At 37.6% G+C, this 17,097-nt stretch overlaps 1 protein-coding gene across 1 annotated transcript in view; it reads right to left on the bottom strand.

Moving 5' to 3' along the window:
* The window catches only part of LOC124638320 (titin), a 36,999-nt gene extending 22,273 nt beyond the window's left edge, over nt 1–14,726 (bottom strand). Inside the window, exons 1-2 of the mRNA XM_047175255.1 lie at nt 11,668–14,726; nt 8,036–8,295 (exon numbers count right to left, since the gene is read on the bottom strand). Coding sequence (XP_047031211.1) covers nt 8,036–8,295; nt 11,668–14,514 — 3,107 coding nt within the window. The 5' untranslated portion in view covers nt 14,515–14,726. The remainder of the gene's footprint in view (nt 1–8,035; nt 8,296–11,667) is intronic.
* Nucleotides 14,727–17,097: the final 2,371 nt, after the last annotated feature.

The raw sequence follows: 17,097 nt of genomic DNA, 5'->3' as shown, positions 1-17,097 counted from the left end.
CGGACGACTGTTTTAGCGTCACAAAATGGCGGCCCATAACGCCATTTGGGGTTACCATTTTTAATCTAAGTATAAAAATGCGGTTTGGTCATAGTTTTATTTTTATATTTCATAAACGTTATAATTATACTTCGGCCGTTCAGAGAATGCGTTCCTGACACCTATCAGTTAGTCACGACTAGTGATGGGCACAACATAACACTGAGTTCGTTACCGTTCCTTCAAAATGAACCGCCGCATTATTTTAAGATTATTTTCGTTTTAAATTGGCGGAATCATTTGTTTTATATTTTAGTTATTTAAGTGGAAACCAAAAAAAGGTAATATTCATATAATAAAATTGTTTTATTTATTCTTTGTTACAAGTACATTGAATTGAATGTGCGAACAGAATATTAATCAGACTCCGATTTGCTTGAGGAGGTGGTGTCTTCATCATCATCTTCGCCTACATGTATAATTATATTATTATCAATAACAGAATCAATCCTGATATCTCGGTCTAACAAAAGCCGGGTAATCAAATAAAAACAGATCGAAAACACTTGAAAAACGTGGTCTATGCGCACGAAACGACAACGGACGACTGTTTTAGCGTCACAAAATGGCGGCCCATAACGCCATTTGGGGTTACCATTTTTAATCTAAGTATAAAAATGCGGTTTGGTCATAGTTTTATTTTTATATTTCATAAACGTTATAATTAAGTCTTATAGTCCATTATTTTCCAATTCTTAAAAAGAAAATCAAAACGTATTATTTTATATTATAACTGTATAAGAACAGATTACGATACTTGCCTGTTATTTTTAGCACAGCACTACAAAATATAAACCGCTGACATAACCTTGTAATAGCGCAGTATAGATTTAGAAAAATATTGTTTACCAAGTTATTTGACACTCAGTTTGGCACAAAATTATAACATTCATTGATTATTGATATAATAATGTTGTTTTAATGCTCCTCAATTGTTAAAACGGTAAACAACCAGCAAAAATATTTTTATCGTAACTGCAACGCCATTGCAAAGTTACGTCGTCAGTTCAATCGCGACGTGTCAGGAACGCATTCTCTGAATGGCCGAACTATAAGTCTTATAGTCCATTATTTTCCAATTCTTAAAAAGAAAATCAAAACGTATTATTTTATATTATAACTGTATAAGAACAGATTACGATACTTGCCTGTTATTTTTAGCACAGCACTACAAAATATAAACCGCTGACATAACCTTGTAATAGCGCAGTATAGATTTAGAAAAATATTGTTTACCAAGTTATTTGACACTCAGTTTGGCACAAAATTATAACATTCATTGATTATTGATATAATAATGTTGTTTTAATGCTCCTCAATTGTTAAAACGGTAAACAACCAGCAAAAATATTTTTATCGTAACTGCAACGCCATTGCAAAGTTACGTCGTCAGTTCAATCGCGACGTGTCAGGAACGCATTCTCTGAATGGCCGAACTATAGAACAATGGATTGGAAATATCAGACCGAATCGGATTTAAATCTCTAAAGTTCCTAAGCGAAGTAAGCCATGTGATGGTGAGACGACCAGTCAGATATTAATATTTCAATAATGTAGTACATAAACAACCAATTTTGTCACGTCAAGCTAACATGAAAACTAAAGTAGGGGAAATACTGATGCGTTTTTAAATGGCTCTTTATTTTCAGTAACCATTCATATATCCACGTTATTTTATGCCATGAATCTGAATACTGACGAATGAGTGTAACCATCTTAAAATAATCGAGTGAATTGAATTCGTGGAAGCGAAATTTTAAAGATGATAGAACAATGGAATGCAAGGACACTCGACACTAAACGAATTACATAAATAACACAACTTATACCTATCTAATCAGAGATTAAACAGCAGTTGCAATAATGATAAAAACTAACATGCGTTTAATAATCTTATCTACTTGCATATTTATTTGGAAAGTTGAAAGATTAGTGGTGTACCTACATCATAATCATATTTATCGCAAAATATGTAATTTCTTGTATTTCGCCACTAGAAAAAACCACTAGTTCAAAAATGACGATTTAGAGACTTAAAATCATATCTTAATTGAACACTCGAATGAGTGGTTGACTCCGGCTAGGCACCTATTAACTTTATGACAGTTTTCGAGCATCGAATAATAGAAACAATATTGTATAATACAAGACATTGGCAGTTGACAATCTTAAATGTCAGCAGTTTATAAAATAGGAAAGGAGAAACTAACTGCTTTCTCAAGAGTGTTATCGCGAAACTTGTTCCGATTTCATTCAAGCCCGTTAGAGACCTGTCAATAAAAACTTGATCTATGTGGACAAAACATTAAAGGCTAATTATTTTAGTCACATAATTTTGCAAATTATTCATCATCTTATTTAATTCTCGCCAGCATTGCGAATCTATCATCAACGGATGGGAAAATGTTTTAAGATTTCGAGGTGTCGATAAATTAAAAACAATGAGAAAAGAAAAGTTCCATGCGTGATCATGCTTTCATTGTATACGGTTGGTGGTAGGCTTATCTGCTAATCTAAGCGGGTAAATAAAGACTAATGAAGGCTAGAGTAGACTCCAGTGTGGGCGAACACCCTGACGGCCCGCAATCTTGCAGTGCTGCGAAGACCTCAGCGAGCGATGGCCATCAGGGTCATAAGGGGATACCGTACGATCTCCTTTGAAGCGACATGCCTCCTAGCCGGATCCCCACCATGGGACCTAGACGGGAAAGTCCTCGCGTCACTCTATACATGGCGCGAGGAAGCAGTGCAGCGGGGTGAGTGCCTCGTGCCTCGACAAGTTGAGGCGCGCAGGGCAGAGCTCCGCCAGGTGTTAATGGTGGAATGGGAGCAGCGACTTGCGCGACCCACGGCAGGGCACGCCGTTGTCGCGGCAATCAGGCCCGTTATGAAGGAGTGGCTGGAGAGAAGCCACGGCGCCCTCAGTTTCCGCCTGACACAGGTTCTTACCGGGCATGGGTGTTTCGGAAAGTTCCTGTGTCGCATAGGCCGGGAGCCCACGCCCGAATGCCACCACTGTGGGATCTGCAGCGAGGACTCGGCGCTGCACACGTTGGTGGAATGCCCAGCATGGGCAACGCAGCGCCGTAACCTAGCGGCAGCGGTAGATGCTGCGGGAAGTCTTTCGCTGCCGGCTGTCGTGTCCTGCATGGTCGGCAGCGAAGAAAAGGGTGGAACGCCGTCGCCTCCTTTTGTGAGGATGTGATGGTTTTAAAGGAGGCGGCGGAAAGGGAGAGAGAAACTGCTTCCTCTCTCCCCGCCCGCAGCAGACGTGGTGGGCGTCGCAGGGTGGCTGATCTCCGGCCACCATAGGGCGCGGCCTGCGGGCGACAGACTAGGGGCGTCTGTCGTCCGATCAGAAATAGGCCTCGAGACGGTGGCGTTGTGTTGCGCGCGCCTCTCTTAGTAGAGTTTGCTGTGGCCGCTGGGTGACGGCCACAGAGGTTGACGGGGCCCGCCTTTGAACATCTGGCGGGCCAATACCTGTCGGGGGTGCGGAAGAATGCTTTGGCGATACCCGTGCCCTCGACAATAGGTAATAGAAGGCAACACTGGGTGGGTTTTTAGCCGGTAAGAGTCCGGCACACCCCCTCCACAGACCCCAGGTGGAGGGAAGTCCATGAGGATTTTCCCCATGCCAAAAAAAAAAAAAAAAAAGACTCCATGACTTCTGTTGGACCTTTAAGTTCAGTTTGAAGAATTTCTGCTTACGCAAATAATTGTATATTAATTGTAGTTTCGCCGTATTATTAGAATTCCAAACAATTTTTTTTAATATCTTATAGTCAATTTAAATTCATTATACATATCAGAAACTAGTCTTTACCGTCTTTACGACGTCCATGTCCATGCACAAATGTTTGAACATTGAGGAAGAAACAACACGACGTCATTTATTTTAACGATTTCTGAGACTCAATCAACATTCATTTATACTTTTGATTAAAATGAATCGGAGTTAATTAACCGGATCATCAGTCTTACATGATGAAGACGATATACGTATAGAATGTAGACAGTTGATGTTAGATAGAGGTGACTGGCGCGGTACGGTACCACCGCAATTTCTCAACATGAATAGGAAAACATTTTGCAGCAGCTAGTTAGTTAGAATTTACTAAAGTTTAAACATTGCGTGTGTGCGCAAATGTAGATCTAAATGGCATGTTGCTTGGGTTGATATTCCCATGACACTGCGTTAGATACATTAATGTCAGTGTTTTATTTGACTTTAATTTTAAAAGTGTCCTTCGTGCTCGGTCACTGCGAACAGAACACACGCTATAGCGTGATGTAATGCCATAGTGGGCAGCCAACGAGATACATTCGTTCAACTATTTCAAAACTTACAATTTATTGCAGTAATCCTTTAATAGGTCGACACTAACCGCCAACATTTTCGGCCTATGAATTTTAAATGAAAGCGTTGGTGTGTCTATTTGGAAATTTGATATCTAAGCCAATTGAATTGAACGATTAGTTAGGTCTAGTACCAATATACAATATACTGTATTGTTTGCTACAAAAATCTATCCAAAATCATCATCTTATAAAGACTTCTGCCAAACCTTTGAAACTAGCATAACCTTATTCTAAAACACCCGTGTTTTGTTTTCGAAAAGCTAATATTAAGTATACGTAAATTCTCCTACAAGAATGTCATTCCAAAAGCTATTGTCTGGCATTGTTTACTCAGATGTGGGGAATCGTCGACCTATCACCGTGAAGCGAGGAAGTGTGATGCGCTCGAGTACACACGCTACCTGTGAACGCACTTGCTTTAACTTCGATGGAACTTATTCATAGATATAGGTACCTAGATATGAATAGTAGGTTTGTTGATGTCTCATCTCTGTTGCTATTTACCGCCTACATTGCTATGAATCGGAGTTCCTATCCTACGTAACTTTGTTTCAGAAAAGCTGTCTGACTATCTTCTCTTGGATATAATGGTTTCTTAGACAGATTTCTGCGAATTTGTCAGTCTGTTTTATTCCAGGAATTATGACGTGAGCGCTTCTGAATTTACCATCAGTTTTCCTACTAACAAAATGAATAGCTGAATTTTTTTAAAGAGCGGTTTAAACATTTCCTACAGACCTATGAAAGTGCGCCACGTAAAAACCCATTGAATTTTCTTCTATCGTAAACACACCCAATTTTAATGCATGTTTTATGGTGTTATGATTACAACTACCGATATCTAAGCCTATTAATGTTCTGATATTATTTGTCAATGCTAGATTATGTAATGTTTAGATTTATTGATACTTCTATTGAATAAGAACCGGTAGATAACAGAATGATACGTTATCTATCCTTCAACTGTTTAAAAAACAATTAAAGAAGTAGTAGTTATAATTTATTTAATTGATTCATTTAATTTGTCTGATTATGAATATGTCCATACAAATTCATTTTTTATACATATGAGTTTAGCGAATTAGATAGAACATTTTGAGTAACGTGGGCTCAGTTCAGTTTTCAGCGTGATCTAAATATTCGGGTCGTTTAATTAAAACTAATTGTCAGTAATCATTTTCATTGCATGTGAGGTAATAGCACTTACAATAAACCACAAAAACATGACAAAATATGTCGTGTGTATAACAGTATAAATCATAGAACCAAAATACAATTTCAATGTTCTAACGCTAATGGAATTTTATCTTAATGGATACTCAAGCGTCAGAACTCTTTGTCCGAACGAAGTCCATTACGAATGACAAAAACAAAATATGTAATGACTTCTTAATGGTAGGAGCCAGGAAGCCGAGGATACTATCAGGGCATTTATGAAAGTATAAATAAAATACATAAACGAGTTTCAGATCGAGGGCGATACTAATTGCATTATCGAAATACAGCCCACACCGTGTGACTTAAGCAAGCAATAAAAGGCTGTTGCTAAACCGATAGAGTCGAACCATGACTCATACATTAGCTTATAATAATTTTACACATTTATATAACTTTTCGCTAAGTTGAGAAATGGTTTGTTTAAACAAAGTTGACCGATCACATTGCCACAGCCGTGATTGCCCGTGACATTGGGAATACAGAAGTGATAACAAAAATATTTACTTCGACTAGGCACTCTGCCAGATGCGAGTACGATGAAAACCGAAGCACTCTACACAATCACTGCGAACAGCGAAACATTTGTGTATGTGTCATACGATAGATTCGACAAACTATAACAATCTGGAACAGTTCGGGTCAAACACAAGTCAAGACAACGAACTAGACTATGGATTCATGAATATTTAATTCATTGGCTAGTACTGACACCCACCTACGGATAAAATCAATGAACACTTCTAAATAAGTAACCAACTAATCGACATTTAATCATATGCTACCGACGTCTCGCTAGACATTTTACAAAATCCAGAACGCAGGATAAATAATTGAAACATTAGCAGTTTCCTCAAAAGCTGAACAAAAATGTTTTATAACGTTCGTGGTTACGATCAATAAGTCTGTGTTCAATAACAATCAAGGCTTGTGCTACACGGACAAGGCATTAACTATGACACACCCGACACGATTCGTTACAAGTAGTTAGAAGGGATTACACAAGTAACACCTCATTAGTCAGATCAACGGGTCAGAAACGCACAAGCGGAGAGGTGATTTACCAAATATTTATCTAATTATAAAGTATGTTTATACAAATAATAAGATAAAGTAATATTCACTCCATTTAGATACGATTCACGGATTTCCCCAGAGCAATGGGCATATTTAAATGCTATCACATACTTCAAATACTTCAACAGCGATTCCGTAAAAGTCATTTATAATATTGAATCATCGTAACAGACTACTCATATTCATTGATTTCAATGCTACAAAAAGGTGACTACACAGATGATTTTTCACGGTCATCGTGAAGCTCACTCACACATATAAAAAAGTTTAAACACAGCGTCAACTTGCCACGTTATTACAAAGAAATTATTACCAAAATAAATCGTTACGTCATGCCTTAGTAACAAACTACGTAATTTAACGTCACGTTCGTCGTCTATTCTTTATTTTTTTTACATTCCAACTAATTCGTGAACCGTAACATGATTCGACAATCAATTGGTATAAACTTAAAGAATTTTATTCGCAAATGTAGACGCCACTACACTTCAACACTATTATTTGATAAGAATTGTTTGGCTGTTATCAACATTTCTATTAAATTCTTAACTATTTTGTATCTACTTGTAGTTAAAATTTCTTGCAACAGATGATGCATGAAAATATTTTCTAAAACTACGTTGCCATTCATAATTGCATCTCTTCAAACAATGCTGACGTCTTTCTTCATGCGACCTATTTATTAGAGAGATAATGGTGTGAAACCTACAAAAGTTATCTTAATATCAGTGGCGCACCTGACAACATTATCTTACGTGCTATAACATCGCGAGTTGTGACAGAGGATTATCGTTACCGATGCCGAATTAGTGCACTTCCAAGAAACCAAACTCGATAACATTGCAGTGATAATATATGTCCAAATACAAGCATTGCTTACGTATAAATTGTTTGTATAAAAATTATTTGAATGCAAGTAAACTTATGTAATCTTTATTTATAGCTTTTTATTACGTCAAACTTCAAGATAGATGACTTGATAATGTCCGAACTCAAGACTTTAGTTTTGATAAATATAAACTAGATACCTATAGAAACAAAAACTGCATTTTCAAGATTTCGAGTTGATAAGTCTAAATTTTATTGAAATGTCGTTCCAAATGTCATCCATTCGTTAATGTCTGAATCCAATCTGAATAACAATTTCCCAGAGTATGCCACATTGTATACATTTAACTACCGTCACTGGCTATACACTAAAGGATGCCCTAATAGGTTACTGACATTTGGCCCAGTTCTTTATGATGCACGTAATTTTGCATAACTGTCTATATACTGTATAGTTCTCGTATCATGGAAAAAGGTGTGATCACAAACATAAAAGTGAAGAAAATGTACTCACCCACAAGTGCAGATTTCGCAGATGCACTGTTCCTTAGTGACAATCTTCTCCGGTTTCTTGGGGCCGCCTCTTGGCCTGGTCTCGTCAATGATGACGGTCTCTTCGATCGTAGTCCTGTCGTCTCGCATTGTGGTCCTATCATCGATGATCTTCTCATCATAGACGGTGCTGATGGTGGTATCCTCCCTCGTGGTGTCCGTGATAGCACGGTCCACCACGTCGTATTCTCGAATAACGTCTTCGGTCGTTTGGACATCGCGCTGAAATGGATAAAAGTTTTATCTCCTGCTCTAAATTGTCAAATGTTTTCTCCGCGCTGATAAAACAATACAATTCGGATATCGGCTCAAGTGAACCAAAACTGGGGCCCGATTCTCCTAAGTTAATAATGTCAAAATCGAATAGAAATTGACTCGCAATATAATCGCAATAGCAGTTTTAACCATATCGGGTATCATATTCTGCTACTAATATAAGACCAATCGTATTCCAACGACAGTCGATTGGTTTGCGATTGGTCTGCTATTTTGGTGATTTTGGTCTATACGGTAGTTTGCTCTACAATCATATTGCAATCGTAAATCATTTGCAGACAAAATGATTCATTACTGAATGACAGAAAAGGATAAAAACGTTTATTTAAAAAAAAAATTGCGGAATGCCACATACGCTTCAATCGTCATAGAGTCGGGATTGGATCGCAGTCGAATGTGAATGTGAGTAAAATTAGGAGAATCGGGCCCCTGGAAAGTTATGGCATTGAAAATAAACCGGCCAAGTGCGAGTCGGACTCGCGCACCGAGGGTTCCGTACAAATGCTGTATAGATAAAAAGTGAGTTTCGCGCCAACCGTGCAGTTTAGAACAATCATAGTTATGGTAATTTCGTGAGAGTCAAAATAGTTAATATTTTTTATTTTATAATATAACTAAAATAGTAGGCCAGTACCTTGTAAAAGTTATTTTAATGAAGTTATTTATATACAACATTTTATAGTCATCATTTAGAAATCTGATTGAAAATAACTAATTATGTCTTAAAAGTCATGGGGCATATCTGACCCGCTTTGTAAAAAGTGGCGGACATGAATCAAAGTAGTTTTAAATCGTGGAGAATGGTATGACGTTTCTTTGAATATAAATATTTTATTAAAATTCCATGGAGACGAATGTCCAGGATCGTTTGAAAAATATAAAAGACAAGCAGTTTCAGAGGATTGTACAGGTTGCAATGCTAGTTTTTATTGTTAAAGACATTTCATAAAGAAGGAAGGTGCCAATCCGGATGACCAGGATCTGATGAGGATCTGGAAACCCTGAGAAATAGAGGGCAACTCTTGAATATTGTAGGCACGCATCGAGTCATAACCAGACATGTGAGTGTATTTTTGAGGGTACTGGTAAACAGTGAAGGTTTGGAGCTGATTTGATTATGGAGACTACAGAGAGTCAAGGGAACTCCCGAACGGTATGTTGCAACTACCACGTGTTTGGGCTTATTTTATTCGTATTGGCGAAGACTTTCCACAAAGATATGTTTGACTGCCATTGTGGGATCGACAGCTAAGATCAGATATAGTTATGGGAACTCCTTTACAATTTATAACGTAACCTTGTGTTGGAGCTTATTTTATTTTAGGTGATGAGAATTCACTACTAACTTGGGTTAAAGCAGACCGCCTGACGACTTGTAGCTGTCGAATTGTAACAACGACTTCTAGAGAGTAGGATTCGGGGCTGCTGGCTTTACGTTTCTAGAGCCTTGACAAAAGTGTAATTCTGTCCCTTTCTTTGTTTTATAAAGTCGGCATTATTTTATTTTGTAGCATTTTACAGACAAATCCAACTTCAAACATATAAAAAAGCAACAAGAAAACAAAAGCAAGAATGAAATTAAAAAGATGTTAGGTGCATCGGTCTAGAAGTCGGTGTCTAGAGGATGCATCTATATTTATTTAACCACCGAGATCTAGACCGATGCATATAAACAGTTTTCTTGTTGTTTTAGAAGTTGTTTTTTTTTATTGTAAAAAGTTTTTATTTTTAACTTTTGTGAAAAGTTCTCGTCAATACGAATAATATAAGCCCAAACACGACGTAACTAAAACATACCGAGTTCTCTCGACTTTCTCACGTCTCCATCATCAGATAAGCTCTAAACCTTCACTGTTTGATAGTATCACCAGACATACATCTGAGAATCAAGTTTTAATCCTATGCATGCCTACAATTTCTGATAGTTGCCCTCGATTTCTCAGGATTTCCATCATCAGATCCTGACCTGATGACAATGGAAATAAACGGCGAGTATACTCTTTCACTACAAAGAAATGATTTCTCAAATCCGTCAAACTTGGTCGTTTAAATTCCCCATTGAAATGAGGAAAATATTTGATGTTTACACCTGATTTTCTCTAGATTCCCATGGTTCACATTGATGCGACTAATGCCATAGTAAATCAGAGCCTTTATCATTATACTGTGCCATATTTCGTTCGTATCCGCCGTGGGTATGGTTTTCATACTAAGGTGCCCAATGACCTTTGAATGATTTAAATTTTTTCACAGTTTAGAGGCCATTGTATTTAAGAAGTGTTTGATTTGAATTTCACTTTTTATTCAAAACTTTAATATCTCTACGCGTTCATGTGAAAAAGGGTAGGTAGTAAGTTTATAATTATTAAAAAATATTTTATGTCATGTAAGCAAAAATAATATTTTAATATTTTTTGTAACTTCAAAATCATTTTCGCAATTTTTCCTTTATCTGTACTATATAACGTTGCTTCGTGCCGAATTTTAAGATTCTGAGTTCACGGGAAGTACCTTGTAGGTTTTGATTCCCTAGCGTGTGACGGAAATTCGTCTAAGGTGTCGGTAAAACTGCTGTATCTTTTGATCGCGTTAACTTAGAAGTTTGATTTTTTCATTACTTAAAGGGACAATAGACCTATGTATTTGGTATAAATTTCAATTTGGTACCTTTATTCGTTCGTGAGAAATAAGGTAGTAAGTTTCATTTTATTAAAATATTTTTATTATATTATATAACAAAAAAAATGAGATTTTCGCAATTTTTCCTATATTTGCATTATATAACAATGCTTCATGCCAAATTTCAAGATTCTGAGTTTACGGGAAGTACCCTGTAGGTTTTGATTCCTTTGCGAGTGTCGAGAATTTGTTGAAAATATCGACATAATCGGTTATATCTTTTGATTGGCTTGGCTTAGAAGCTTGATATTTTCACAGCCTAAAGGGACAATAGACCCGAGTATTTCATGTGAATTTCAGCTTGATACGTCCACGCGTTCTTAAGATAAAGGGTCTTGACAGACAGACAGACAGACAGACAGACAGACAGACAGACAGACAGACAGACGGACAACAAAGTGATCCTATAAGGGTTCCGTTTTTTCCTTTCGAGGTACGGAACCCTAAAAACCGATCATGATAATATTTAGTTTGGCGCACTAGCCAGCTAGTGAAAGCGTGGTTTTGGGGGTGCTGTCCTTTTGTAAATTTGAGGTGAAAAAGTGCTAAAAACTAGCCTACTTTCAATAAACAATTTTTGATATTTAATTTGACTTTGGGCCACTAGATTGAAAATAATAAATAAAGTTAAGTTCTTACCAAGTTTTTGAAGTCTAACGCGCTCTTGTCGACGTAGACGTCCGTTCTGATCTTGTCGTCCTCTTTAGCATCCTCATAGGTCGTAATTTTCCTTGTAATGCCATTCTCGGTGATATAACGAGTAACTTCGATTTGACTTCTATTCTTTTCTACTTCAAAAGCTTTTCTGGTTGTTTCGCCAGTAGTGGATGTCAATACAGTAGTTTCCTCTGTATCAATTCCTTCATAAAGATCTTTTACATCTTCATTAATTTTAGTTCCCAATGTCACTTTTTCGATCCTTTTAAATGGATACTTCTTAACAGTCTCGATTATTTCCTTCAGGATACGGTCATCAATGTTTCTGTTAATAACTATATTTTTGTTGCTTACTCGTACATCCTTGTTAAACTTTGAAGTTTCAATAATCTTTCGCAGGTCACTAATTGATGTAAAATCTTTTATATCTCTTGATGACAAAATTATGTTTTCTTCTGTATCTTGTCGCTTTAAGTGATGTCTTGGTTGTTCAGGTCTTCCGAACGGCGACATTTCCTTCGGTCTTTTGGGCCTGTCATCATCTTTTTCATACACAAACTTTCCATTCCATGTCCCGGTGCTCCTTTCATAAGTAGTCAAAGTATCTTTCGATTGAGAAGTGGTGGTAGATGTGGATTCTTTTGTTAAGTTTTCTTTTTCGGTAGTCACAAAGTCAACAGTGTCTTTCACATCCCTAATATCTGTTGTGTGGGACTGAGTATCAGTTGACGAGATCTTATGAGTCGTAGTATGAATATCTTTATCAGTCGTGTCATGAATGCGTTTATTATGCACATCATGTCTGTCATCGGGGACATATTCAGTAATTGCTTTTTTCTTGGTAAAATCACCACCGTACCGGTTGCTAGTCGAGGCTATTTCTTTCCCATTCTTATACAAAGCCGATTCTTCTGATACTTGTAAGGAACTTTTTGGTATACCATCTTTACCAGTGTCATAGTGAGATTCTTTGTCAAGGACGTGCCTCGTATACTCATGCTCAGGTTTCATCCCTGTACCACTTACATTGTGACTTTTCTCGTAAGTAGAGTGTTCTTTATTATCTCCCCATTCTCTGTGAGAGGTGTCGACGATTCGCTCTTTACCATCAACAATTTCAACAACGTAAGAGGAAGTAGAAGCTTGCTGAGCACTGCTTGTGTTACTCTTCATTATTTTTGTAGAAAAGTTTATGTTTTCTGTATTAGGCACTTGTAATATTTTACCCACTTTGTTTAGTTCATTTTGAATGGTGGTGTCGTAGCCATAAAAATTGGATGAATCCGTTTGATTCATATTGCGTCGTCGATCGTCAGTTGTACCTTTATTGATTGTGACATTATCAACAACATCTTTCCGGATTATATTAGTGTTGTCAGAAACGTTCCTTGATTGATAACGATCATCTTTAGTGGATGTTGTTCTCTGATCGGATGTTAAATATTCACGAGTTGTGTACTGTTCATCAGTCGTAGTGTGATCACGTTTTGTGTACTGTTGATCAGATGTCAGTTGTTGTTGAGTTGTTTTTTGATGTTGGTTAGACGCCACATTATCGTGATGAGTTATATACTGTTGATCGCGGTTAAGCAGATGTTGTTGATTAGCTGTTAAGTGCTCGCGGTTTGTGATATATTGTTGATGCTTAGCAACGTTATCTTTCTCTGTGACGACACTGGAATGCGAAGTCATTTGATTGCCGTCTTTAATGAATTTAGAGTCTTCCTTAACAATCATTTCACTGGTTGGTTTTTTCCCGTCCTTGCCTGTGTCGAAATTTGATTTCATATCATAGTTCTGGATGCTGTGAGCTGACTGTGGTTTTATATCAGTGCCACTAATGCTTGCATAAGCTTCCTTTGATGCATGTTCTTGAGCATCACCCCACTCCCTCTTAGAACTATCAATGATTCGTTCTTTGCCGTCAACAATTTCGACGACATACGAGGACGAGGAAGACTTCGTGATGTTGCTACTTTTAGTTTCACTTGTTTGTGAAGTGCTGCTATATTCTTTGACATTTCCTCTTTTGTCCAAGCTGCCTTCGCCTCCATAAAAGTTTGATGAATCAGAACGCACAGTTTGTTTTCTCTGCGACGGTTCAGGAGAGTTGCGATAAGTTACGCGGTCGCCTTGCTTAATATTATGGTGATCCTTTGAGTTAGATGTCGACGTTTGATTCACTAAACTCTGGCGCTCTGACTGAAGAAAGGAATCAGTAGCGTTTGCATTTTGAGATCGTTTCAAATATGTGTTAGAAGAAGAAACGTTAGACGACGAGTTATCAATGAAGCCGGTATTAAGAGTTTGATTAGGAGCAGAAGAATCAGTGGTTCTGTCAAATGATTGGCTATGACTAGAACCCGACTGCTGCACGGAAGTTGATGATGTCTGGAATGTTTCCGATTTAGAATTCTGTTGGTGCGACGAGGAAGATTCCTGTAGCACCGAACTAGATACGTATTCACCAGTAGTTGACTGTGCCATATCACTTACGTGATGTTCCAGTGATCGTGTTTGAGATAAGTCACTAATAGAAGGAGCTTCTGTTATGATGTAGTGCGGGTGACTGTTGTAGTGCTCCGATATGGTAGAGCCGGCGATCGAAGTGTGATCGGAAATGTCGGTTATCATAAGTGGGTCATCTTCCTCGACCTTTACCTCGATATAGCGGACCTTCTTACCAGACGAGCTGACCTTCTGCAGTGTGTTACTGCTGCTCTGCACCGAAGTTGTTGAACTTGTCTTCTGGACACTAGTCGATGCACTACCAGAAGAAGTCACTTCTGAAGTTTTTGATTGCTTAGTCTTTTTATTTTTTATCGTCATTTTGGTCCCACAATTTTAATTTAAAACATAAAACTTTATATATTTATTTGATATAGGAGATTCTTAAATTACCACGTATAAATAATTTTAAATAAAAACTTATCACATAATATAATATCGTCAAACAATTGCCATGTACAAAGTAAATAATGGTCGCGAGAGTCGTTCGTATCGTGTGTCGCAGAGTGCGCGCGCGCTCCTCGCAACTGACTCGCGGATTGTGTCTGCGCCGGCGCCCCTCACACCTTGATGCCGCGCCATCGCGCCCACCAGACCTTTGCGACACGTAAGCTGCGCTTACATCTCACTGTTGGACTCATACCAAAAATGGTGTAAAAGCCGCTAAACTTATTGCTTACTTAATCACGAACCTTAGTCACAATCACAACACTGCGCTGTTAGTGTAGGTACATACACATCATACACGATCTATTCAATAATACAGAAATTACCATGCTCCCCTACGTCTCTGTGTTTTTGTTTCATAAAAAGCCCATGAACCATTAGATCGCGATTTAAGTATCAACACGCTATAAAATATACGTTTAGGTAATCACTCGACTTAAAGGTCAAATCACTTGTTATACGCGGCTATTTATTAAAACACTTCACAGACCCATAACAGTTCCGTGCAAGTCACTCGTGATTGTGGAATCTCTCTGAATACACTAGACTTACATGGCTTCAGGCGTGTATCGACTGTAATCCTATGAAAAGCAAGCGCGAAGTGGGTGACTTGGGTGAAAATGACCTAGTTTTATACATTTCTGTTTATTCATGAAAATCATAGCTATTAAGGAGTTGAGGGTCATATTTTGTTTGATGTTGGTATAGGTTTTTCTGTTCCATTTTTAATTTTGATTGTATGAAGTAGCTTTATGAATATAAAAGTGTTCTAAATACATTTGTTATCATCATTATTGACATTCTCTCTTCAACAGGAGGTTCAGATATCAATAGTTCTTCAGCTTGCTAGCAGTTCCAAATCTACAAACACAAGGGATGCAAGTTTAATAAGTTACAGGCCCACGCATTCTTAATCACATAAACAACCATAGCCCACGCTATTCAACATCAACTTAATAAAATGATTCAAGCGAATTGATCTCAGGGTAGGTACGAGTTGGTTAATGTGACACAGATATTAGCATAATATTTTGGTGCAGTGCAACTTCCAGTTTAAGCTGAGCGGCCCGTCATTGGCATCGGTGCAGCGAGCTTCGATCGGTATACCTATAAAGCCTGCATTCGAATGACCTGAATTTTTGCAGACATCAAGTGATTATACAAATTGGTAGGCTTACCTGTACGAGCCATAGCAATTTTTTATGATGTGTCTTTGTCCTACTATTGATCGTACCAACGAGATCCTACTAAGATTATAAATGTCTAAGTTTGCAAGGATATGTAGGCGTGTATGAAATGTATATAATGTTACTCCTTTATAATGAAAAAAAATTACTGAATGTAGTTCGTATTTACACATTAAATACTAGAACTTTTGCAACAAAAAGCACGTAGTATTTATCAAAAATAGCTACATACTTAATGTATGACCGAAGTTTTATTTTAGATTGATTGGTCATAAGTGTTTGCTCTTTAAGGGCTCAAATGACCAACATTTATTTTGAGGAAAAGTGCAAATAGGTCAAGCTGACTGTATTAATGAATCATGTGTTATTCTTTCGCAAAATTATACAGCTGGAAGGTCTTAGCTTTATATAGAGAGGCTGATTAACGCTGCATTCGATAGCAATATGTAAACACGTTCAGCAAGAAATTACATTGTAAAAAGAAAGCAATCTTACATTATTGTAAATTAGTTATCTTTGTCTATTTAGACTGAAATTAAATTATTTAAACCGAAAATCTAAACTTACCCTGAGTTTTATTTCTATTTTAAGTTAGACCTATTGCAGTTAGGTCATCCGTCCTCAAGCTGGAGAACCCTACCGATACTCTCAAAATGACGACAGCCTTTGTGGCCATATCTTGAGAACTGAGGCTTTTGAAATGTTTTACTTGATTTGATTCACTTTCTTAGGAAATATTAATCACTACACCCACACTTCCCAAGACGGATCACGATGATTTTCTCTGCCGTTATTCAGAGGTATCCAACATAAATATGTAGTCTTCCATTTCAAATTGTAGGCGTTCTTGAAGTACCTAAGAACGGAATAAAAAAGAAGCATCATATTCTGTTTGACAGGAACCTCAAATAACGACAACTTAACCTATAATGCAGGGAGTGCGAAAAACCTGACAGGACAAGTTGAGGCTGAAGAAGTGTCCTGGTGTCATTGGATATAGAGGGGGCCTTCGATAGCGCGTGGTGGCCAGCTATCAAAGTCAGGCTCCTGGGCGCAGCGCACTCTGGGGCGCCGTCGAAAGTCACCCATACTTTGATTATTCACTTTGATGATTTTTGCAATTTGTGCATTCACCAACTAAGCGAAAAAAAATTACGCTCGCTTTTGTGTTCCAAATTTAAAAAATAATTAGGTAAACCGAGGAAAAAAGGCAGCGGTATTGTTTTTTTAAACCCTCCAACTACCAAAAAAGTGACTAGGTATCTCTATA

The sequence above is a fragment of the Helicoverpa zea genome, chromosome 17 (assembly GCF_022581195.2).
Source record: "Helicoverpa zea isolate HzStark_Cry1AcR chromosome 17, ilHelZeax1.1, whole genome shotgun sequence".
In the NCBI taxonomy this organism is placed as follows: Eukaryota; Metazoa; Arthropoda; class Insecta; order Lepidoptera; family Noctuidae; genus Helicoverpa; species Helicoverpa zea.
This window is presented reverse-complemented; position numbering and strand designations above follow the sequence as displayed.